We start from the raw sequence: 27,511 nt of genomic DNA, 5'->3' as shown, positions 1-27,511 counted from the left end.
CTCGTCGCCGACCACCATCGCCACCGGGTCCCTGCGCCGCGGATCGTGCACGTCGCCGACGACGGCGAGGACGACGAGAACGACGACGGCGGCGGTGACGATCCGGTAACGATTCGACGGCAGCGCGATAGATCACGAGGATCGCTTTTTACGAGGGTGACGCTGAAACGGACGTGCATTCCTCTTTAGAGACTAGGCATCGAGCTCGGTCGAGCGTGGGATTCGATCACAAAATCGAAGGATGCTGGCCCGCTGCCTAATCTTCGCAGGTAATTCCTTTTAATGTCTTTTTTTATTATCGCAAGTTTTTCATTACGGATCGATTCCTCTGTAGTGAATAAAATAGAAAGCCAACAATGGCATAAGCATTGAGTAAAAAGGATTTGATAGACTGATATTTGCGCGTTATTGGTTCAAATTAAATTCAAATTAATAGATTTCTTATTTCACTTTTTCTTTAGAGTCTTATATAGTTTTATAGACAGGAAATGAAGGTTTAGTTAAATAAAAGTACTGTTACTAGTGCAATCGACGCTCAAAGGAAAAAGTGAATTTAAACGACCGTCTGTTTGAACTTTTTCATTTCTACAGAATGTCGGATTATATTATGTGCATACTGATCCAGGGATTTTACTCTTTTCATGATAACGCCGAGGAGCTCGTTCCTCGCTCTATTATACTTGATCGGAAATGTGCATTGATATCGCGTGATAGTTTGATCGTTCCGACAATATCTCCACTTATTTTGAAAATGTGAGCTTTTCCATGCAACCTGTGCATATTTATTAATAAATATGGCGAAGTCGTCGCTAAATAAATATTTTAAGAACGAAATTTTGTGATGAAAATGCTCCGCTGCCATTACGACAAGATGTCGCGTCGTTTTATTAGAAAAAGAAAAAAAAAACAATTTCCAAGTAGCTCATATCGCGACCATAAACATCGGAGTTCCGAGCTTAGTGCGAACCAAATTTTCATTTTGACTTTACGATTTGCCGTACACGTGACTCCTGAATAGTGGTGTACCGTAAGTATCGTAAATTTCGTCCATATACTGTCCGCAGATTTGCATGTATTTTTGGAATCATCGCATTTCGAATACAATAAATAACGTAAAATTCGATATTTAAAAAGAACCATTACATAAAAAGAACCATTTTGCTAAAGAATCTAAAAATTTAGCTGGATACTGATCTGAAAATAATTTTATCTATTGGAATTATTAAAATAATTAGATACACAATGTAGAACCCTCAGCTAATTACTATAATGTCAAATATTTTGCAGCATTATTCATCATGCTTAAATTTCCTACATAATTACTTTGATGATCTAATAAAATTATTTTTAGATCAGAAACTACCTAAATTTTTAGATATTTATATATTTTAATGATCCAACAAAATTATTTTTAGATTTGTATCTACTTAAATTTTTTAATACTTCAGCAAAATTGTTCTTTTTATGTACATCAATCGATAGAGCTTATAGTGAGCGTGATCTCTCGTTTTACTTTTCGCTACTCACATAGTACGTTATATTAAAATGTTCTAGATGTCTGAAAGAGAGGCTGCGTTATAATAAAAACGATTGTTCATAACGTGATATCACAGCTGCGACGTCGCAGCGTGTAATTGAAGCGATCGAAGTGTAAATTTGCTCGTGCGAAAGTTTCGCGTCGCGGCGGAACATCCGTACGCGTTATCGCGACGCCGGTTACCGCACGTCCATACTATTTTCCCGTGGAAACAATTTCAGCGCAACCGTCCAACTTCCTGCGCGTGTAAACGCGCGTGTGACACGACGTGCGCGCGTGTTCTCTCCCATGTCTATAGTTGCGATGTGCTTCGAAAAGTTTCGTTGGAAACAAGATAGAACAGGGCGCGGGCGCACGCAAGCACACCAACGCTTACGGAAATCTAATTCCGCGAAGCTGCACACTAACAAGTTCGTCCTGCGTAAAGAAACCTTAACGAAACTCGGATCTACTCAAATTTTATGAGGTACCTACGAGACTGTAATTAGATACGCGATTTAGATGACGGGAAGATATTATACAGGGAGAAAAGTTCTATTTAGAACAATACTAATTCAATGAATAATGCTTTCTTTGTAAAAGTTTCTTTCTAAATTCTCTCTTCTACATTTTCTTATGTTTTCTAAATCCATGTCTTCTGTTTTCGAATGAAGAATGAATAATGAGATACAACTAGGATATTCAAAGAAATTACAATGCATGTTCATTTAAAGTAAAGCTCCTGATTGGTTGTGACCATATTGTATATGTGACGTTATAAGTGAGAATATCATATTGAAATTTTTTGTAAATAAAGAGAGACAGAGAGAGAGAGAGAGAGAGAGAGAGAGAGAGAATTTGAATAAAACAAAATAATAAGATTGCTTTAAAACACTTATAAAAATAGGCCGATGCTTTCCTTACTTTCCCTCCCTCCGACAGTCAGTAAATATAGTCATAAAGACATGAAATGAAAATACACATATAGACTTTTAAATCTATTTTCACTTTATCTATTTTTAGTTTATTTATATTTGCTGACTGTTGGGAAGAAGGATGGGAGGTAAAGAAAACTTCGATTCATTTTTACAAATATTTAATTTAAATTATCTTATTATTTAATTTTATCCAAATTCTCTTCATTTAAAAATAACAAGAAATTTTAACGTGTCATTCCCGCTTATGACATTACAATTCAATATGGCCGCGGCGACTAATTAGGAACCTTAAACGTGAAAAAGTGATAGATATAATAATAATGGTAAAAAAATTTTGTTTTTAAGTATATGTATAGCCATTTGATTCTGCCATTCGAAAAATATGAAATGTATGAATATTCAAAAAGCTAAATGCGCGAATAATTCTCATCAATGTACATTTACCATTACGTTGTTTATACATTAAAATCAATGTATTACGTAAACTGAAACTTTGCCTTATTGTAATATCGCAATACGGAAAAGAAAAACATATTTTGCATCAAAATTATTCGCGTTGTAATATTGATCATTAAATTAGCTCGTTCGTCAGCCATACTCGCGAGCGTACTCGAAATTATTTAGGTCAACGAAAAATCGTGCTGCCATGAGAGTGTATAAAAAGCTCCAATCTCCGCGCTTTCATTTATCTCGCTTAAGGACGTTAATTAATCGCGAAAGTCAACTGTACCGTCCGTCTCTTTAATAACTCCCTTAATGATACATAAAGACGATAAACTCGAGACATGTACAAGGAAGAACTATCAATTACGAACTTCTCGACGTCTTCCTGCTGTACGTTTGTCTGGCGGCGAATGCAATCATCTTTCAGACAGCTGAGGGCCTGTAGAAAAGAAGAAGAGCCGATAACGATCGCAACGCATCTTGAGATTCTTCTCGTTAACGTTCCTGCTTTCTTTCACCTCCGCGCAGCGAAGCTTTATATAGTTTCCTAAAGGAGCTCGCTACCGTCGTTGTCGCCACCGCTGCTGCTACCGCCACCGTTTTACCCCCTCGTTCCGCACTAATTGCGGACAATCCTGGACTTGAAATCTCTCGAATCCGGGAAAGCCTTTAATCTCGACTGCCGTGCTTTAACGATGTCGCCCGTGTTTCGAACGACGTTCTGAAATTTAAGCGCTAAGGAGGATGGAAGAGCCACCCTTAATAAGACTCCTCTCCTTTCTATATCAGGTAACATCCTTTTCTTTATCCTTCTCACTCCTGATCTTCTTGCGCCATATCAATATTAATCACATTTTCTGATTAGGTAAATATTTTCAAAAACTTCGCCCATTTTAGGTTCCGCGCGTACATGTATTAATTGTATTCCATTTTGTAGATAATAATAGAAGTATTAAAACTTACTTAAAATCCTTAATCTCCAGAAAACAATTCTGATATTTTAAAAATATCGTCTCACTTATTCGATTGATTATCATCAGAGCTCATTATCAAAGCTGAGGAATTGACATTCTCAACGTATCTTTAAGATCTTTAGGTATCCTAGATATATAAATGTGTGACATAAGTACAGCAACCTATAGTAGAGGAATTAGTCTTACATATGCGATTACTGTTCAGTGACGGTACTGCGAGGAAGTGCCCTACGCAGAAATAAATTTTGTGGAGAAGAAGAGGATAAAAAAGGATATACGATAAAAAGTATTCTAATTACGTGCTAAAAGAGTATCAGTTAATTAAAAGCATCCTATGAGCATAAGTTCTCTAAATTCTTTGGAGTGGAATCTCACTCTAAAGAGTGAAAATTGAGCCAAGCTTGAAAGAATTTTCAATCAATTTTCAATCCTTAAAAGTAAGATTTCACTCTTCAGTGTAAAATTCATCTTAAATATTTTAGAGAGTAGCGAAATAATGTATCGAAGAGATTATAATACTAATCTGTAGCTATTGTTGCAGTTGGCACTTATGCAATTTTAATTTAATCTTTATACTTTATATTCTACAATTTGACGAATATTTGAATACTTCTCTCTCTATACGCGACGAGTCTAATAAAATAAATAAATACAGTAGTACATCAAATTAATAGGAACTTTTTAAAAATTATAAATTAAAGTTTAATTAATTAAAGCAAAATTAAAAAACCAGTTGACCAACTTTGCATTATTCAATTCTCTTTAATAAACACATGGAATAATATAACTCTTAATAATGTGATACAAAATACTCGATATCTGCAACAGAAACTTTGACAGCCGAGTCGAAAACTTAACATAGCAATTAAGAACGTAGAAAGTACTGGATGAGCTATGTTAAAGTATAGAAAGTGAAATTCTGAAAGTCAAAAGTTTGGATAAAGGAAATGTAAACATCAATCTTTAATATCAATATTTTCAAAATGCAACAGTTATTTTAATAATAAGTCGGAAATTTAAAAAGATCAATTAAAAAGTTCAATAAAAAAAGAAACTTCTCTGTTAAAAACAATTTTCATTTAGTTGAGAACAATTTTCTTAATATTAAAGCTAGAAATTTTGTTTCTTTAAGTTTTATTTTTTTACTTTAAAAGTTCAAGTTTTATTGAACCTAATTATATAGGAAACTCATTGATCACTATCATCTCATCTAGCCAACCGTAACTTTTCTAAAAGGTGAAATTAACTGTTAACGTCAATATAATTTCAGCATTTCGGAAATTCGTGCAGCTATATTCCTACTACTTTAACTGCGCTTTTAACATGATCATACTTTTCGGCGCTGCAATAAACGCGCGATATTCGCTTCCGAGGTGACATATTCAAAGCGCGGTCGCTGAAACGTGCGAGCGGACATACGTGCTGGGTGATGAAACCTGCTAATTATTTCTCACTCGGAAACACCGGAAAGGCATGCCTGCAACAGTGTGTGAATTTTCCACTGCACCGCTATTCAATCCGAAGTTGATATTTTTCCACGTTCTAGACGCTCGCTATTAATCTTTTGCATTCCGTAAAATTGTTTTAAAAAATATAATTTATTTTTGACATATAAAATAATGTAACAGTACATTTAAAAAATGGACATTCTCTTGTCATGTATATATTATACGCTTTGTAAAGGATTTGACATAAGCGAAATAAAAATTAATGATTTACTCTATCAAAAATATGTTTACTATATTTTCGCGGCGACGATCTTTCTTCATACCAAGTATTTAAATAACTTATTTTTACTGGATATGTATTTAAATTCATACTGAAATATTTAGGATGAATACACATATTTTTTCAAAATAATGAAAGAGTTCCAGATTATTCTAAATTTAAAAACAATACAAAAAATTTAGTAACAGTTTATCATTTGGATAAAAAATTATTTCAATAAGAAGTAATATTTTTTACTGCTCTAAAAGAAAGAAATATATACATATATGGAAATGTCTTACAAAATAATATAATAAAAATGTCACTTTTTAAAATATAAGTACAGATTTACGAAAAGTTACGTTGTGATGCAGAAATCAATTATAGATAAACAAATATTTATTTATAATTAATCCCTGAATCGTAATGAAATCTTGCATAAATCGTTGAATATTTGAATATTTAAAATTTTTAAGTATTCGTACAAAAAAAATTGAGACTTTTGTCATTGTATTTTCAATTATATAACAATAAAAATATTATAGTTTATAAGGATAAAGATATTATAACAATAAATAGTATAAATAAATAATAAAAAAGTGTTATTCAATAAAAAAGAATGCTACAAGAATGTTACATAACTTTCATATACACATAGTTATGTTATACATAGTTATGTCACACATAGTAGTTTCTCATTTAACTTTGATTTTGATCATCGATAACAAAAATGACTATCGAAATTCAAGCCGGCTATATCGATCGACGAGCGAACGCCCGCGGCTGAAAAAGATGTGGAGCTTTTTCGCCGTTCTTCGATTAGGTGAATAACATGGGCCAACGTGACGAGCCTACGCATCTCAATGGGCTCGAATCCCGGCACCGGATTGAATAATTTATTCGTTGAATATAAACTCGAGAAAACTGATTCGTATCGCCGTGAGATCGGCATCGCATGAGTCTAGATCGAAACACGAAGTGATGAAGAGCAAAGGGAGAAGTGAGTTCGAAAGTTGCTAACTATGAACCTTCCAATTTCTCTACGACTTATGACGTTCGTCCTATTCGTGTACTTCTCTATTTTTCTCTCTTCCCCCTCTTCCCTCTTCTTCCTCCCTCTTTCATCTTCCTTTACCTTTCGTACTACTCGATACGCACCCTGGCTTTCAGGGTGAGAATCGAACAGAGCTTTCAATCTCATAGCTACCGTTTACGTTCCACGATCTTGTATGCGTTATTGGAATGCCAGAAGCGCGAAGAAGAGCTTTAGTGACCGATATAGACGGAAATGATGATACATATTCGTGACAGATGTATATGATCCGTTTGTAATCTGTCGATTGCATGCATCGTGAATAAAAGGTGCTTAGATTGAAAAGGACACAAATACTATAATCGTTTGCTTGACACTTTTCAAGCAGTGATATTACTCGATTTCCTCAAGTGATATTAATATCTTATATTGTGTCTTATAATCAAATAAAATATTTGTATTAAGTATATTAATCTGAAACACATATATTTCTCTCAAAATTGTTCAAAATTTCATTCTCCATTTATATAAATATAAAAAACATAAAAAAATATAATTTGTATGTATTATGTCTTTTAATTTAATATTACATTTATTTTCAATTAAAAAAAATTTTTTTCTTAGGTTTTTTTATTTCTTCAAGCTTAATCTCTTTATGTTTTAATAATAGAATCCGAACTTGGCATTCTGCCGATAAGTTCTTCAAGTATTTCATTCAAAGACTTGGGTTTAACCTTAATTTATATGAAAACATATACTGTTTTCATTTTCTTTTTATTAGTCGTCATTCATCATGATATCGAAATGATGTTTAGTACAAAATATAATAAAAAATAAATTAAAAATAATAAAGAAAATAGACATTTTCTTTCTAAATCAGTTTTAAAACGATTATTAATTATAGAAAGGAAATTTCTTAGGACTTACTCTACTCTCGAATATTACAATTATCTTTAATTTTTTTTATAATTAACTTTCTAATCTTTGGAAATTTCTAGCGTTTGAATGCAATTTTGATTTCTTAAAAGATAGCAGCATTAAAAATCGTTATTTTTTGGCGTAAATTCCACACATAACAAACAAATAATAATAGCTATAATAATAATCACATAAAAGTGGACTTTATTTAATACAAACAATACAATTTAAAAAAAATACTTATATTTATTTCAAAAATTGATTTGTTAGTTATTTTCCACAGTTAGAAAGTTCAATAATATTATAATGAATTATGATAATATGAATTATGAAATATTGTATATTGATAAACTTTGCAGTGAATTATTATAAAAATGACTCACTACTAATCTCATACACAAGTTTTTGTTATATTAAACAAACATGTTGCTAACAATTCTAATTCTTTAATCTTTTTTTATTTATTTCTTATGACACATCTTTTAAGGATATACCACAAGCGTAAAGCGATTTTAAAGTAATAAATTTAAAAGTGAGTCTTATTTACTGCCTGAGTCTTATTCGGCTCATGTACCTTATAATTTATATGTATTATAACATTTTTTACATATAAATTCATAATAATTCGCTTGCAAGTCAAATGTATTATTAATTATTATCGACAAAAAATTATTAATATCATTATTTAATTGAAGACAAAAGGAAGCGATAAATAATATATCAAGGGGAAAAAAATGAGAATTTACTTAGCGGTGCGAATGTCGGAAACATTGTGAGACGGCATATTCGGTACGAATTACCGCGAGCTAGTGAAAAAGCGATTAAGATACATCATGCCGCATAGTCCGGTGCGGCAATTCAACGTTGGTCGTTTCTTAGCCCCAAAGTTTTACGTGAACATTTACAATTGAAATTACTCTGTCGTCGTCGGTGGATTATTTTAGACTGTGCCCGAACTATAGTTGGTATTCTTACTCTTCTTTCCGTGAGATTCACTTTGAGAGGATTTTGTCCCGAGTCATAATGAAATCGCTGTCTCCCTCCTACTTCTATTCGTCCTGCCTTCACTTCTCTCCCTTGTACGACATGACGCCACCAGTTTTCTTTATTACCCCACTCCCTGCCGTTCCTCCGCTTGATCGTTTGCTGGATGACACTCACAAACACGAGAAGAGCTCTGAGCTCGGAAATAATCACCGGTGATGGTCGACAACGCAAATTTAATAACTCGTCTTTCAACATTCGATTCTCTACGAATAAGCGCTCGTGGATTACTGTGAAAACGCGAAGGAAGAAACGAGTTAGAGGATCGCAACTTGCAGAACGAAATCATTGAAAGCGATCAGTCGCAGCTTTATCACGATCAAACTTTTGGGATCACGTTTGAATACCTTTTATTTAACATCCGTAACAAACTTGTGGCAACTTAAAATAGATGGACAAATACATGTTTTCGTTCGATTTATGAGATCGATATTATCTCATTCTGTTGTGCAATTTTTTATAAATTATTTGTAATAATTAAATATTAAAAAAACAACTACTCTTTTAAATTTTATATATATTATTTTATATTGTAAATTATAATACTTATATTATTTTGTGTATATATATATATATATATTTCTTCTATAAATAAATTATTTTTTCTTAAATTAATATTTTGTAAATTTGGTTTATATTTATTATATATATATATAAGAATAAAAAGTCTTTTTATTTATATCCGGCCAACTCTTACAACATGTCGTATTTTTATTTATTTTCTAAAAAAGTCTACAATATCGTAATCGACATTTTACAATGTCATTAATAAACGCGCTTTTACGATGTTATTAAAAATCAATCTTCAAAATGCATTATATTTTTTTATGCAAGCTTATCTCACAATACAAATTTCTGCAAAATCTCGAAAAATAATTCGAGCCCAAGCGAATTGAGCTGCAAACAAAGAGCCGACAGTTTTTCACATCGCGCAAACAAAAACCGACGACGACGGTTTGAATTTTGAATGTATACGTTGCGATTTATACACGGCCGAGATCATAAATTAAAGCTCACGAAGCAATTTCATACATGGCTAGAACATTCTCGACATCTTTCGATACCGTCAAAGACCTCATTGAGCCGAAATTCGTCCCCCCTCCCCCTCGGTGACGAATCATTTGGCTCCCCTTTAAACCCTTCGCGTCTTTAAATGCGCGCGCCAGTTGGCACTACGAGTGGACCGATCGTTTACTTTCGTTCATTGAGATTGCTTTTCATCGATACAACAAAAGATGCGTGTACGCACATCCTGCGTGCTCGATGACATGTTCCTCAATAGATAGACTAAAGTGCGATTTATAAGACAAACAAAAAAGAAATAGAAGATATTTTTAAAGGGATAGAATAATTTTTAAGTTAAAATATTTCGAAAGTAAGAGAAAATTTAGCTAGAGATACAAATCTGAAAATAACTTTATTCGATCATTAAAATAATTCTGTAGGATACTCAAGCAGGCTCAAGATGAGCCTGCTGTAAAATATTTTGAGTATTCAAGTAATCAGCTTGAGCGTTCTACAGAATTATTTCGATCTAACGAAATTATTTTTAGATCTGTCGGTCTATATCTAGCTAAATTTTTAGATATTTTAACAAAGTGTTCTTTCAAGGCACCTACTGATCATGCACTAAAACAATAAATAGTTGCAATTATTATAATTATAGTCATTTTTCTCGATACTAACTATATATTTGTTTGGTAGAATTACAAGTGTAATTATTATACTATTACTAACATTGGAATAGCTATAAAAATAGATTCTGATTTTATTTTACCATGCAATTTTATGTAACCTTAAATATTAAACACTTTTCTCTCAGTTTGGATTATAATCTTAAAATATATTATTATTTTTTTCATTATTTCTTTGCATAGCTTTTTGAAATTGTTTATTATTTAACTTAAATTTTTAAAGAAATTAATAAAATGTAAAGTGATAATAAAACAAATCACACGATCATTGTATTTTGTTAAAAGCGCTGATTTAAACTCCAGTCTCGATCACGAACGAATAAAATTTTCCTCGATCGTACGCAAGCGAACGTAGTTAAGATGTAACATCCATAATGCGGGCAAATTTGCATGGCAATGAATCTATTATACCTATAACGGCATCGTTCGACCGTGATATCAAGCGAGTTGCAAGGAAAACGTAGATACGCATGCGGAATTAAAAGCATCGGCGCTGGAACATTGGAACGCTGTAACGTGCTCGAACGTTTAGTTATCAGTTATTTTTACGCGTTCATAACTTGTTCAACATTTCTAGAACAGTGATAGAGTAGTAGCACGAGCCGCGCTATGCAAATTTAAATAATTATAAAACATGCAAATTTTTATGCAAACGATAGTTCCGTATTAACACATGATGCTAATTAACTTACTTTTCATTTGTAGACTTCACCGCAGTGTCATTGATGACTCGAGAGCGGCATAGCGATGTAGATTTAATATGTACACATGCTATATTTAGTAACTCCCTTTAGTGGCAAAATTAGCCCACGCGCACATCGAGTGTTACGCCGTTAACTGCTGAATTATTCCAGGATAAACGTGTTTACATACGTTTAGTTGTACAGCATGCGCTAACGCCGTAGGGATACTTTAAACGCGTCGGTGAATGGACGTGTCATCTATCTGCGCACGTTTAATCGAGGATTGGAAATACCAGCAGCCGATCAGCTTATTGCCGGTTAAATATTTACGCCGGTGTGACACAAAGATATCTACTAAAAAGAACGATTGCAATACCTATGTTGAAAGAATTATATACGATTTCAAAATGACAATACATACTACTGAGAAAAAAGTTTCTGATATTTGACTATATCAATATATAATTACCATAATTCTGATTATTACCTACTACTATAAGTAGTTAGTAATAATAACTATATATATAGAGCTATTATTACTAACTACATATAATATATATACAGTTTTATGAACAAATATAAATAATGGGCATAAAAAATGATTATAAATTAAAATTACTATAAATACTAAGAGAGAGAGAGAGAGAGAGAGAGAGAGAGAGAGAGAGAGAGAGAGAGAGAGAAATTATTACTATAAGTTATTATTACTATAAAAATAGTTGCAGTAATTGATTATAATTTAACTATAATGTATATGGCCTAAAAATAATTATAAGTCATAATTAAGTTATACTAATTGCATTTTTATAATGTAATAACATGAAACTGTAATTTATAATCTTTTTTGGCATGTTAATTATACAGATATGTTAGTAAAATTATACATATATTTACATTATAATTATTATTACTAATATATGCAATAATAATCATGATAATTATATAATTATAATCTTAAATTTTTCTCTCAGTGAAGATACTCTAAATTTAATAGACAGTGAATTTATCTTATGCAAAATTTGAAACTAAGTTTTGACTTTTCACAGGTTTTGAGTTTTCACTTTTAAATCTCAATATGCTTGATGTCACAGTAAACGTTTTAAATTATAGCGTCAAGAAAATCTTGAAATTATTTCAAATATCTGCATTTATTTGGATTAATTATAAGCGGATTGAGAAAAGGGGGGAGAGAGAGAGAGAGAGAGAGAGAGAGAGAAACGCGAAAGGATGATTAAGTGACATTATTAAGATCTCGATGGAGTTACGGGGGAAATTGATGTTAGAAGTTATCGATTCTCTCGGGAAACTGATTAGAGCGATTTTCCTACAGCGAAATTGAAATTCGCGGTGCGCTTTAATGTCATTTAGAGAAACTCGCAGGTGTCTGGAACAGCGTTGAAAGAGGACCCTTTAAGGATCCTATTATCCATGGAAATAACGTTGAAGCATTGCCTACCGAGATCCTGTACACTGTTCCTTTGAATTTAAGAGCATATATAAATTTCAAATTGGACTATTCTCGCCCAAATGCACATAACGATTACAAGTATTTATTTTTTAAATGCAATAACAATTACAACTATTTATTTGAGAATGCACCGAGTTTCATATGCACACTTGGTAATATTTATAACTTTAAAATAATCTGTACTGTAATGTAATGTAAAACAAAAGTCGTAGTCGTGTTGTAAACGTGTGTCCTTCATAATCCATTATATCTCAAAAGTAAATATGCCTTCGGGATTAGCTCAGAATTCATCCTCTCGTACATCCTCATATCTTTAAATGTCCACGTACATGAATCACAGACTGAGAAATAACAAATTAAATTCAGAACTGCTAAGTAATGCGGTATTTTATAATACCGCGTTACATGAATTTCATTCTATATATTAGAATATATTTGTTCAGTATTTCGGAAAAATATGATACTTGATATTTTTATAAAAATGAAGGTTGGTTTTCATATAATATCGTACGTTATGCATTAAAATTATTGTTTGTGCTCTGTCATTAAATAAGAAAAAACTAAATACAAATAAAATAGTTAAAAACGAAATTTTATTACAAAAAGCTAGATTTTTTCCTATGATAACTGTATTTTTTCCTATGAAATATATTCTATATATATTTCTCTATATATATATTCTATATATATTTATATATAGAACGTGTATCTCGTGATATCAATACCTTGAAAATCAATGTTTCGCCGCTCGCAAATAAAAGTTCTCATGTTTCTGCAAATAACGATATTTTTTTCGGTCTGCTCCAAAATTATACTGATTGTTCTTTGAGAATTGAAATTCACGACACCGATTGCTATGTGCAAATACGGTGACATTGAAAACTAATATTATCACACGCGTCGTGATGCTCGACATCGCGTGAGAATGAGCTCCTTATCGCGATTCGTACGTACTACTATCATTATCAGCGATGGGGATGAATCAGTCTATCAGTTCTCTCGCCGCGTCGTCCTTTGACAGCCTAGAAAGAAGCTGGAGAAGAAGCTACAATCGAGGAAGATAGAGTCGCTCGATATCCATTAACTCTTACCTCCCTTTCTCTTCCTCTTTCTCTTATCATCTCCTCTCTTGGAAGAAGGAGAAGCAAGGAAAGTTAGTTCGTTCATCGAAAAGATACGAGTTTTATGTTCTTCGAACAACGCGTGCCACACATTTTCGTACTATTTCAGATTGTAGATCGAAAAATGACTTATGAAATATATAAAAGCGTGGCAAAATTGCATTCTTTTTTTATTCATAAAAAAAAATCAATACTAGAAAAATTACGGTCGAAGCTGGATCTTCGTTACTTTAAATAATTCAATCTTTAAAATAATTCGGCATTCGGCGCGCAGTTCTAAAAAGACTAGATACAATATGATATATGTGCAAATAATATAATGTATATTAGTAATTCAAGATTGAATTATTTAAAGTAATGAAGATCCAGCTTTGACCGTAATTTTTCTAGTATTGATTTAAAAAATGAAGATCCTACTTTGTAATAGGCATTTTTCTAATATTGATTGTGTTTCTCACATATGCGGTCTAAAATAAAGATTCTTAATATTTTTTATAAAAAAAATATTTTAATAATCTTTGAGTCTCGTTCGTGAGATGAGTACGCGTTTACAATGAGCTCTTTAAACTGGTATACGGATAAAAGAAGTTTCTAGAAATATCTCCTTTTTTAATTAGAATAATTATATCACAATATATACTGTATAAGAATACTGAATACTGTAAAAATATAATATTCAATATTACTTTAGTTCTTATTACTTTGTAAAACTAGTTGCAAGTACTTAAATTTTAGAGTTGTTAATTTATAATAGTCAAAACTTTATTATTTTCTCTTACTGAATGTATTCTGCAATGATTATATTACAAAATAGATTGCATAAAATAGATGCCTGGAAATATGCCCTCCTTTTTATTAGAATTAATTATATTATGAATTAAAAACTCATATCCAAATTAATTGGAATTGCCGTTGTTGTTCGTTTTTCCTGCATTTTAATGAAATCTGTATCTTAAGATAAAATATCTATTTTATCATTTCGAAGCTATCGATCTTGAAAGAATCAAAGCTAATATGATTTTGAAAGAGACTTTGAAACTTTTTTCTATTGCAATAAGAGACGATGTCACCATCGCTATTCTTTCTATTTAAGCCTTTCTTCCGTTTTTCTTATTTTGCTCCTTGCTTGCCTCGACGAGCTTCGCCTCCATTATTTAATATTCATACCGCCACTGCTGAGAGCAATATACTACGATGCCCGCGGCCACTGCCGCTCTCACAGAGCCTTGAAAAATGAACGAAGCTTTTGATAAAATACGAAAAACAGTTTCTCTCCACTTTCCTCCCCGCAATTTCACCGTCTTCCTCTTCCTCTTATCCCTTCTATATTCTCTGTCCACGTCACTTCAGCGACTCTTTGAGTCGCATCCCGCCACTCACCTCGAAAATCGCAAATTGGACGAAACTCGAGGCTACAGCGATATATCGCTTCCAGTGTCTGAGCTTCTGTGCGCTCTTCTCGTCCGTTGAATCTTTCATTACGGAACTCGCTAGAAACTGCCGCGCACGGCCACTACCCATGGGATTTCTAAAACTGAGAGCGACCCTCACCGTCGCTCTGTCATTATTTCACCCATTAACGTATAACGCGAATCTGCTTGAGTCTTTTACAAGACTCTTCCATTTGATGACACTACCGAGAACACAAGCAACTTAATTCCCAAGTAAAAAGCTTTGTCTTTAAGTTTTTTAGAACACAAGTATGTTGAAAAAAGAGTTATTAAAAAAATAATTTTTGCGACTCAAGTGATAATATGCGATTTTCAAACTTAATTCATTAACATATACACATTATCAAGCTCTAATATTTGTTTTAATCTACAAGGAATCTTTTTTTTATTATTATCTTTTGATTTATTATATTATTACCGGTCTAAATTTCATTTATAATTGTTCCAAACTTGGTCAATTTTTGATGCTGTAAATAAATATATTATAAAATAGAATAAGATGAGAAAGAGAGAGAGAGAGAGAGAGAGAGAGAGAGAGAGAGAGAGAGAGAGAGAGAAAGAGAAGGAGAAAAAACAGAAAAAAAATTTCTAATTTATATTATTGTACAATATTAAGTGAATTATATTATTATGCCTTGTAAAAGACAAAAATAGGTCAATGATATAAACTATTCGATATATGTTCAATATATATGTATATGTATAAGCTAATAAATTCTAATAATTTACGGTACAATGTATTCACATTGTGTTCATCCGAAATTCCGGTACGCTGATAGACAATACGCAGCATTTGTGGGAGCATTTCGAATTTTAGATTTTAAACAGGATTCACGTTCACCGTTTATGGGACATCCAGTATCGTATGCACATCATGCATCGCTGCAACTGCAGGTGATTCAGCGACCATCGCGGGGGCGGTACCGCGGCACACTCGCCGTGACAGGCTGCGCCCCTGCGGTGAACGTGACCCTTCCGTCTTCGTCTGACTCTCACTTGCATCCCTCCCTTGCAACTGCACGGAGATGCATCCTGCTACAAGAGAGCTAGAGAGAGTGTGTATAACGAGTCCAAGAGAGCTCGTCCTATCTCTCGGGTCGATGGTTCACGGTTTCGCCTTGCCCTCTCGAACGACCCACCCCTTTCCTGTCACTTTACCCCTCTCGGATTCTCTCTCTCATTACCTCTCTTTCCAGCCGTTACCTCCTGCTCTCTTCCCGTCCACCTACCCAACTTTCCTTCCCTCATCCACCTGCGCCGTCGACCACTACCCTTATCCGGGCGGCCAGTGGCGTAACTTTAAATTCAGGGCCAACCGTGATGTACAACGACAAGAGCTGACATCGACAAGGAATGGACCTATGTAAGAAATCAAAAGCAAGACATCTTGCGAGGAAAATTTTAATAGCACAATCGCTTTATTGCAAGCAGTTATCAATTACCTATTCGCGTCAGATAACATGCATTTCAGTAATTATCAAAAATATACATATTTTTGATTTGAAGAAAATTGCATTGTACCAAAAGTCAAATACAGTTGTTTTTTTATTCTTTTCATGATAGAAAGAACGATTTTGAAGCATGTAAACAATTAACTAAATATAAATCTGAAAATAATTTTGTTAGATCATCAAAATAATTATGTAAGAATTTAAACTTGTTGTTAGAATATCAAAATCTTTTGCAGCATTGCTTGAGATTTCTACATAATTATTTTATAATCCAACAAAATTATTTCAGACATATATCTTATAACTAAATTTTCAGAGACTTCAGCAAAATCTATTTTCATGTAACATCTATGAGATAATTAATAATCTATAAGATCTATAAGATAATTAATATAGATATAGAATATAATATAGATAAGAAACATCTATAAGATAATTAATATTACAATGATTTTTATGACGACAGAGATTCCGATTTTGTATCGAATTTATATATCTAAATTATATTAACGTTAACTAAAAATTTATTTATTATCTGAACAAAAACTAACAGAGTAAAAATATTTTTTATTCACTAATGAAAATCATCATCCAACACTACAGATAAATTAATAATTATTTTCGCATAGTTTAAATTATCGCAAATAATTATAAATTATAAAACAGCTTGTATTACGGAGAATTAATCTAATTTCCTTCTAATCGTTCACAATAAAACGTCTGCGTGCACGGGTGCAAGCACTGATAATAAATGGCGGCTATCCCAACGATTTCCCAGCGGCTGTCTGGCGAAACGGATTGTCGCCGAGCGGAGAATGTGTGGACCCTTCCCGAGTTTCCGCAGGTCGAAGGCGCCGGAAGAAGGCGTCGGGACGCCTTCCTCGGGTAAATACGACGCAAATTCGATACCAAACCTCTCGTCGTAGTCGTCGTCTGTCCCGACTCTTCCTGAATTCCGACGCTCACGTCGCCGGTGAGATCCGACACGAACGCACCTGGGAATAACCGATATCTCGCTCTCCGTCTTTGCTTCCCTTCTTCCTACATATATTTCTCTATGCGACGGATCCTCCCCTGACACTCCATTTAGTCTCTCTCTCTCCCTCATTTCACAACGTATTTCTCGTCTGTACCAGACTCGTTGCTCTTGCGGCTTTAACTATCCATCCACCTGTCTCGCGGTGACGTAACCGCCGAAGTAACACCGTCACCGGCGATGCTTGTCGCTTTCCGATGTAAACGTCCTCAGGGAGATATCTTTCGGTCTGATCGTGCACATGGACACAGATCGTGAGACAATTGCCTCGCCGCCGAAACTAGAGCGATCGGTATGTCGCTATAAATATAATGCTTGAGCAAGATATCGGAAAATTTTTCGGCCAAAAGGCAGATAAAACCAAATATTCATTTAAATATTCTAGAATTCATTACTTAATACTCTGAGAAAAAATGTGCTAAATTTTAATGAATATTTGAATGGTGCCAGTTGAATGTTTATTAAATGTTTATTTGATACAAAAACTATTAATTTGATTTAATTATTATTACTTTTATTTATAGCAATATTTATTTTTCGTAAACAAATATTATGTACTATCACTTATTTATTAAAATTTATTACATTTTTCTCTTAATGTATATGTTCTATTATTAAAATTATTTGAAATTTTAGATTAAAAAGGATTTATAAAATATATATTATAATAAATATTAGCAATTATTTTTAGCAATTAACAAGCATGTAGAAACAATTTTTGTAAAGCCTTAAGTATATGCTTCTCGTACTTATAATTTATCAGATATAAAGTTAGATATAAGAAGATTGATTTTGCTGAAACATTTAAAAATTTAGTTAAATATAGATCGGAAAACAATTTTATTGACTATTAAAATAATTTTGTAAAATGCTCAAGTTAATTGCTAGAATGTCAAAATTTTTTGCAATATTGCTCATTGGATTTGATCCAATTTTCCTCCTCATTATTTTGATGGTTTTCAACAAAATTATTTTCACATCTATATCTAAATTTTCTAGATACAGCAAAATCGTTCTTTCCGTGTATCAATTAAGCCAATATTTTCTAGGACAATTTTTTTGCGGAATCAAACGGGAATATAAAAATCAATTCAAAATACAAATCGGATTATTTGCGCGTCGATTCAGTTGCAGCAAATATCTTGAAGTTCTACCGATTGAACGACGATGGAGATCGTTTTCGTTTGGGGAATCCGTACTATTTACTTCGCGCTTTGATCATAAAGCGAAACGCGATTCCAGTTGGCAGTCGTGCATTTGTAACTTACGACGTGATCCTCCTTCACTACTGAAAGCGCGTCTCGTCGTTGACATGACGATGTCGGGATAATATTTTTTTTTCTCCCGCTCGTCCTACTAAAGCTTCACATATACATATTAGGCAAAGCATAAAAAATGCCTTATTCTCTATACTGTTTCCTTCTTTTTTTTTTACATCGTCAAGTTACGAGGGTGGATCAGAAGGCTACATCTTCTCAACGTGTGAGGGTGTGATAGCGAAATATCGCTGTAAACACCCTCTCAAAACTCGGACTGACATAAATCTCGACTGTCATTTATTTGACAATAAAAAATATTGCTCATAAAAAATAGACAATAAAATCAAAATAGAAAAAATAATACATTGAAATTTTATGGACTAGAAAGAGCCTGAATTCATTATTGTCGAGTATATCATATGATTATGCACTGTTAAATTCATAATGTAAAATATTACTCAATTGAAGTTATTTTTAATTACTTCTATATGTATAAAGTCACCATTGTTCCTTCACAAACTGAGAGAAAAATTTTTGGTATTTGTAATTATAATTACATATTCCTATAATTATGATTATGACTATTATTATTAATATAATATTAGTAATAATAATCATACGCATTTTAACAACAAATATGTTTAGCAACCTAAAATGACTATAATTACAGTTATTATAACCATAAGAATGAACATTCACAAATATAAAAATATACTCTAGTATATGCCGTTGAAATTACAAATACTAAATACTGAAATTATCATAGTTACAAACGCCAAACATTTTTCTCTCAGTGCAATATATTGTTAATTTAACTAAAATAATTTAATTCAAGGAAATTTATTTAATTTTTGTCTCAAATTTAAATAATAAATAATAAATTAATTAAATAAGAGAAAGCTTATATTTTGTCAAAGCGGACCTTGATGCTTAAATACATATTTCTTATATAAATTTATATACATTCTGATTCTATATATTGCGCGCTGAAATCTTTGTCTGTCTTAAAACGTATTTATGAGCAGAATCAGAATAGTAATATCACTTATTAAATTGTACAAGCAATTTAATATTTTATGTAATGCTAATAAGCAAGATTTTACAAAAATATTAATCGTCATATGTTAATAAAAATTTAAAGAGTGCAAATAAATTTATTGCGAAAAATATTACCTCGGATTTGAACCTCCGACTTTCCGAGATGGGCATTGTACCAAGTGATTATTGAAGCTTTAGTAATATTATATATATTTGTCGCAATAATCTGAAAGAGACGTTGTTTACTTAAGAAACTAGTCACAGAATTAATTTATATTTTGGATTAATTTATATATTTGATTTATATATTTATATATTTATATATTTGAATATATATATTTGACAGAAGTTGAAAATATCAAAATTATTTAATTCAAGAGATTAATCTATCATTGATATCTGACAATATAAAAGATTGCCTTTCATGTTCTGTTAAATTTATAATTACATTTAATTTACGTTATTTTTAATAATTCCTAGGTTGCCATTATTCTTATTTAATATGTTGTTAATTTAATTAAAACAATGGAGTTAAAGAATTTACTGAAGAGAATGTATTAAAATTAAATTTGACTCAAATTTAGTTTATCATCTACTAAATGCATACGTTCATATGAACGAGGTTTACTTTGAAATTAACTATTGAAACAGAAATGAATTAATTCACATTTTGACATACATGGAAATTAAAAATAATAAAATATTATTTAACTTAAGGAATTGAATTATCGTTGTTGCTTTAATATCTAACAGTATGAATAAATTTTCGAAGGTAATTTTTTATGTGTAAACTATTTGGTTAATATCTGCAAAAGTTTCTAAAATACTCTTTCGCTAAATTGAGTAACTTTATTTCTGCAATGGTATAATTAAGCTTTTATCGCTACAGATTAGAGATAAACGTTAAAATAAAAATTTTACATCAATTACAAGGGATATATAAAACTACCATCAAACATGAAAAAGAAAATAGTATAATATCTCAAAATCAGAAGTCCTCTATTGTGAAGAAAAATTTAAAGTTACTCATCCAACTCGTACTCCTAATATCGTTTTATCTATATGAGGTTTACTTTCTGTTCCTGCACTAGATTGGGGATTGCACTAGAAATGAACTAGTGCGAGAACTGATAAGTGTAACCAAGCAGATAAGAAATAAAGAACGTTCTAAGCTAAAAATAATGTCTCAATTGTTTATATGGAAATATTAGATTTGTGTGAAGAAGATGAAAATATTAATTTTCATTAATCTATTAGAAACATTTTTATTTTAAGATAATGATAGTATAAAATATTTTTGTACGTAGGTTTAATACATTTATATTTTTTATCGTTTCATATTTTATCATTTATATACAATATTTTTATTATTTGTGAATTATTTGTACAAGATCTGTTTTTTGTAGCTGAATTAGTACAATAATGTTATAATAATGTTACAATAATGTTTACATTGTTGTACTAACTTCAAACAAACCTAATGCAGGTAGAGTTCAATGAACTCAGGTTTGTTCTTTTTAATTAAAATTCTTGCACAGTTTCATCTTTTTTCCTTTTCTTTTTACATTAGAAAAGGAAAAAAGATGAATCATGAAAGAAATTCAGATAAAAAGAAAAGGCCTATATATCCATTCAGTTTGCACTGAAATAGTGTCATTGATGTCATTTTGGAAACAAAAAACAGTGTACACTTCTTAAACTAGTGCAACCAGTGCAGGAACAGAAAACAAACTGCAGAAAACAAACTATACCAGATACAATATTTCACGATGACATATGAACAGGTTTGTTGCTGTCAATTGTTGTTTGTTCAAGAATAATCGAAATGCTGTCGGTATATTTGTAACATCGAGACGTACAATCATGGAGACATAATGGTTGCAATATTCTTTTTTCAATGAATTTTGGAACTCAGCCTTGCTCGTAGAGAGATTGAACATGATTACATAGTAAAAACCAATCGCTCGATGAATAAGTTGTATTCCAAAACTCATCGAAGAATGTTACAACTGTTCTATCCGTACACGAGATACATATAAAAAGTTTTATTTCTCCAAAAGAAAAATACTGCAAGTTCACCTTCAATTAAATCGTTATACATTCATTATTATTTCGTCGTTCTGTTTTATCGAGAAAAATATCTACGATATAGGAAAAGTATCTCCTATTAGTGCGTAACTCAAAAAGTCATTAATTTAGAAATTAGTATCTCAAATTTAAAGATACTACATGATTAAGAGTATAGGACATTAAAATATCTCTAATTTATGAATTACCCGATAAAGATTTATAACAATACATATGTCCGTATTCATTCAAAGTCAGAGATTTAAGATTTCCTTAAATACAAGGTTTGACTATGAATACGGACAGTCCTCCTTATTTAAAATCTCAAAATCAATTGAAATTATCTTATTGCTAGTTCGCCATTACATTTTTCTTTATATCTCTTCAAAAGTGAAAGCAATTATGAAAACAATTATTAACAATCTCAATTCTCTTTTGACTCGAATCTATCCAGTGGTCAACGTGGAAGCGACGTGATCAACTATCGTCAATGTCCCGCGTCTCGAAATTGGAATGGCGAAAACGACCCTTCATAAATCCTAAGGATTCACGGAATGCTGTGATACTGTGCCAGTACTGCTGGTAGTTCCTCTGATCCCACAAGAATATACGAGCTCTAAGTTGCGCACGAAATAAATTTACTGAAACAGCGCAACAACGTGTCTCCTCTTCCTCTTTCTCTTTTCGGGGTATAGGTATCGAATAGGACCATTACGCTCTTGCAGCCGAGGATCTGGTAGTATCCGACGAAAGTTTCTATGAAATATTAAAAATTTACGTGAACGCGGCGGCAGTAAGAAAATTGTCCTGTTTCAAGGAAAGATTCTCTCGATATTCTATGTGTATAAGAGAGATGTAAGCGTAACATATATGTATATCTTAAGAACCTTACCTACTGTATATATTGAGAAAAATCGCATCAGTCGAATAGTTGGAACGTAACCCGAGCTCTCAAAATACTATGACCGGTTATACGTTCCGCGCAATGTCGTTATTGATAAGAGACCTATCACCGATCGAAACTCTTTTCCTCTGCTTTTTCGTTCTATAAAGAAGATAAATTCTATAAATCTCTCGCGACAAACGAATGTTTGGTAAAGAAGAAAAACACAACCAAGGATGAAGAATAAGCTGCAGTTTCTACAGTAACGATGAGATGGTTGCTATTTTTATTTGTTCCAAAATATATGAAGTGTGTCAGAAGTTGCGCGTTTCCACGAATAATGCGGATTTATTGTACATATATTTACATCAATTGAGGCTTTACTAAGATCTTGAGACTTCTCTTCCGAAATTATTTCTATACCGTTGTTTTTCCTTACTTGCTTTTTCTACACAGAAAGAGCAATTGTGCTAAAATATCTAAAAATTTAGCTATAGATACAAATTTAAAAATAAATTTAAATCATTAAAATAATTATGTAAGAAGTTCAAACATGATGAGTAACGCTGCAAAAAAGTTTGACATTCTACCAATCAGCTTGAACGTCACGTAATTATTTCTCGATAGCCCAACAAAATTATTTCCAGGGTTCCTTCTGTAACTGTCGATAGGCATGTAAAGTTACAGAATAGGGGCCCAGATTTGTATTTAGTTAAATTTTTAAATATTTCAACAAAACCATTCTTTCCATGTAGCTTATTAGCTTATTAAGTCACACATTTGACTTGAAGAAGAAATCTTTTGAAAAGAATCCTTTTTTTTTCAATCCTTCTAACTTTATTCTGTTTTAAGTAATTTATATAACATCATTAAGCTCGTATTATTATTTTAGATTAAAGCGCTGTCGCGCGTATTGAGCTGTGGGATTCGAAAACGAAGAAATTAACGAACGATTGATCGATCGATCGATTGGCTGCAACATCGGAAATTTTGTTTCCTGTTTACCGCTTAAAAGCGAGCGAAAGATTTCTATCTACCCGCGTTGGTCCGTTCGACCGACCGTGGATTCACCGCCACGGTAGCGTATTTGCTCATGTAATCTTTTTATCCGCTTCCCCCGTGTCCGTACCGGAAGCCGCCGGGATAGAGGATGGGTTGTATAGCATCTCTCCGAAGCATCTCCCACCGAGAAGGAGCAATATTCGCTTCGAGGCACCTGATCGCGTCCCGAGAGACGTTTCTTCTTTGCCTCGTTGCGATCTTTGCTCTTCCTCCCCCGCCAACCTCTTTCGCTACCCGAATGTCCTTTTCTTTCCCTGATTTTATTTGCCAATAATAATATAACGATAATATATAATATAACGATAATATTGCAATAATGTTAATGTTAACATTAACATTAAATAATATAATAATGCTACATTTTAATATTAATATTAAATATATTATAACGTATTAATAATGTAATTTATAACTTTCCAATATTTTTTTGTACGTTACATGTGATTGCACATAACAGAAATTATTTAGGTATAAAATTTAAAACAAAATGTTTCATATTAAAAAAAGATTTATATGTATGGTGTGTTTACAGACAGATGTAAGTGTGTGCATTTTAGAATATTAAAATAATCATCTAAAATCACGTTCCTTCTTTCCTTCCTCTTCTAGTTCTTACTATTGTCATGCTATTATTTGTCCACGGACGATCATTTTTTACAGAATATCATCTTGAGAGCTTAAACCATACATTTGTTTTCTTCTCTTATATCATCGTTTATATTTCATGACGTCGCTGGACTGGCGCAGCCGGTCTCTCGAAAACTGTTTCCGTTTTACTGATCGCAAATGTATCTCCATCGCAAACAAAGCAACTAGCAAGAATCTCCTTACTGTAGAAGTAGCAACAGTTTGCTGAGCGCGAGAGAATCTTGCGTTGACCCCGGTTTGTTTTCGTGGCCCACTTCAGCGCGACGTTCACTTCTCTTAAAACTTGATCGGATGGTTAGTTTGTCTCGACCTGAGAGATCGATACGCGACATTAGAGAGAGCCGGGGACGACGATCTCACTAGGAATACACTGTTGAAAGCGAATAGGTCGAATCACTCGTAGCGAGAAACAAGAATTTGCACTCAGTTTAAAAATTTTGCGATAAATCTTAATGAGATTTACTCACATTCTAAACTGTAATCTATTTTGTAGAATCATATTTATTTAATGATATATAAAAAGAATGATTTTGAAGAAGTATTAAAAAATATAGCTAGATGAGGATCTAAAAATAATTTTATCAAATTAAAATAATTATGTAGGATTTAAATTGGTTGTTATAAATGTCCAAACTTTTTGCAATATTGATCGTTATGTTTAATTTGCAAATAATTATTTTGATGATTCAATTATTAGTTTTAGATCTGTATTTATTTAAATTTTAGACATTTTATCAAATCTTTATCAAAATCGTTCTTTCCATGTATCCAATAAGATTTTTAATAAGTCATTAGAAAGTTCATTTGTTCATAAACATACTATATTTTTTTATGTATTATAAAATAATCGGAATTTCATAATTAATGTTACTTAAATTAAAGTTATTGTAAACTGCTACTGATTTGAAAAAATTATTTGACTTAATCGATAAAAAGCAAAAATGAAAAGAAAGAATGAAATGATTATAAAAGAGTTGTTACCACGAATTTCGAGACTAAAGTCGTGTATCACGTGCTGCCAATAATTTCGCTCGTCTACACTTAGCGGATAGGGGTGTCTGTGCATGTTTGTATTGGAGTCGTCGGGTGTATTAACATCACCAATTCGCGAGACTTGCCTGCACGTAGTGCCTCCACGTAGCGTCATTTCCGGCTGACACCGGTATTGTGCAGACTACATTGTCCCCGTGTGTATTCAATGAGACGGCCCACAGCAACGAAGGGGGATGGACGGAGATGAGAGGAAAAGGAGAGGAGACGCTGCAGGGACGTTATACTGGTTCTCAGCTTGTAAGCGAACGCGAGGTTCCTCGAAACAATGAATTGTTCTAGAAGACGTCATTGTCCGATCGCTACCTGACGGACTTCGTCGCGTTTTGCATGGCGAACTACAAATTTCCTCTTTCATCCCACCTCTCCCCCATTACTCGAATTACGTCTTACTTGGAGTGCTTAGCAAGAAGATCGATAGCTCCGCAAGGCATTGACTTATTAATGACGGCAGGACATTTCAGTTATTTTAAATAAATTTTGTTGGAATATTCACCCGATAATCGGATAAATCTAATAGAAAAATATCTGTAGAATGTATTTTGAAATCGAAGTGCTTAAAAACCAAAAATATGCGAAAGTAGCGCATATGATTGGATTAAGAATGCAAGAAGCAGAGATTATGCAAAAATTCACTTGAATTCAATTCTTTGAATTGAAAAACTTGTGAAGATACTACGTATCTTATTGATATCTACGTACCGATGGAATCGAAGAAACACGAGAGCAGTGATGTGCGAATTGCGCGAAAGCGAGAGAAGCTGACACTAAGAATGCATGCGTAATCGGAAATTTTCATTCTATTATTTTCAGCAAATCTCCGTCAAGTGCTTTCATAACGATTTCGTACCTATTTCTATTTCTGATTCAGCATATCCGCGACGGCGAGGTACCTACACTACCTACTCGTCGTTTTACCCCTCCGCGTTTCACCATTCACTATTCACGGTCCTTATCATGGTGAAGAACTCAATGAACGAGGAGGCGGGTACGATGAGGGTGATTTCATTGCAGATACGCGTAAAACGGACCGTTACACAGAGTCAATAGTCTCATCGTATTGGTTCCCGCATAGCCGTATATTTCCAAAGTCGATTTCGCTATCGAGACAATGTCCACCATATTTGGATGTAGAATTGTCGTGCAAAGTTAGGTATATATCGCCATCCAACTATTACATTATCCAGTACGTGAATGCCAAACGCATGTCTGCCGTTCTCATGCGTCTGTATAAATTTCAAAGATTGTTCAAATTGATTGCAAATTGATTAAAGTGTTTATCATTAAAACCAAGCTTGAGGCAATTCCACTATAAGCATATATATTTATCAAATAATACATATTCATCAGTATTTAAAATCTATAATAACACATTTTAGATATTTATATACATATAACACATGACTCATCGATAGTTTATATACTGTTTCAATATCATTGAATAAAACAGTATATGTGTATTGTCAATAATGCCGAACGGAAACTTCGGGTAATATAAATGTAATTAAATCCAAACGTACTTCATGCAAACATCCATTGGGTAACAATATTCTATTTACACGAACTGATTCGCACGAATTCACGTAAATCTAATAACTTAATGATCTCCGCGTCAATTATCATCCCAAAATAGTTAACTATTCGTCATTGTTACACATGTATAAATTCGCTTCAATCAGAAGGACAGAATTAATCGTCTCCGGTGGTAGGAAGGGCTTGCGCAAATTCCGTATTCTCCGTTACGGGATTGTCGTTGGGACACTCTCGCGAGAACAGTGCGATTCAGACGCGCTGCCAAAAGCACTCAGATGTAGCAGACAGCAATATTCCGTTTCTCCGGCCGGGAGAGCGAGAGTACTGCGAGACTGCGAATTAGCGCGACATTACTACCGCGAACGCTCGACTCGATGGGTAGTAATATTGTCTGACCCAGGTTCCGTTTCAACCCCTTTTAACAACAAGACTCTAAGCCAAAAGAGACCGTTGTCCCATCCGATTTCCCGAGCTCACCGAGAACTTGGCCATC

General features: G+C 32.8%; 1 protein-coding gene across 1 annotated transcript in view; it reads left to right on the top strand.

The window, feature by feature from the left end:
• Positions 1-234: 234 nt before the first annotated feature.
• Positions 235-27,511, top strand: part of LOC108694252 (Down syndrome cell adhesion molecule-like protein Dscam2) — a 168,243-nt gene continuing 140,966 nt past the window's right edge. The window contains exon 1 of the mRNA XM_018203617.1: positions 235-269. Within this exon, the coding sequence (XP_018059106.1) occupies positions 242-269 (28 nt within the window). The 5' untranslated portion in view covers positions 235-241. The remainder of the gene's footprint in view (positions 270-27,511) is intronic.

The sequence above is a fragment of the Atta colombica genome, unplaced genomic scaffold (genome assembly GCF_001594045.1).
Source record: "Atta colombica isolate Treedump-2 unplaced genomic scaffold, Acol1.0 scaffold12, whole genome shotgun sequence".
In the NCBI taxonomy this organism is placed as follows: Eukaryota; Metazoa; Arthropoda; class Insecta; order Hymenoptera; family Formicidae; genus Atta; species Atta colombica.
The sequence above is the reverse complement of the archived record's forward strand: the minus strand, read 5'-3'. Positions and strand labels throughout refer to the sequence as shown.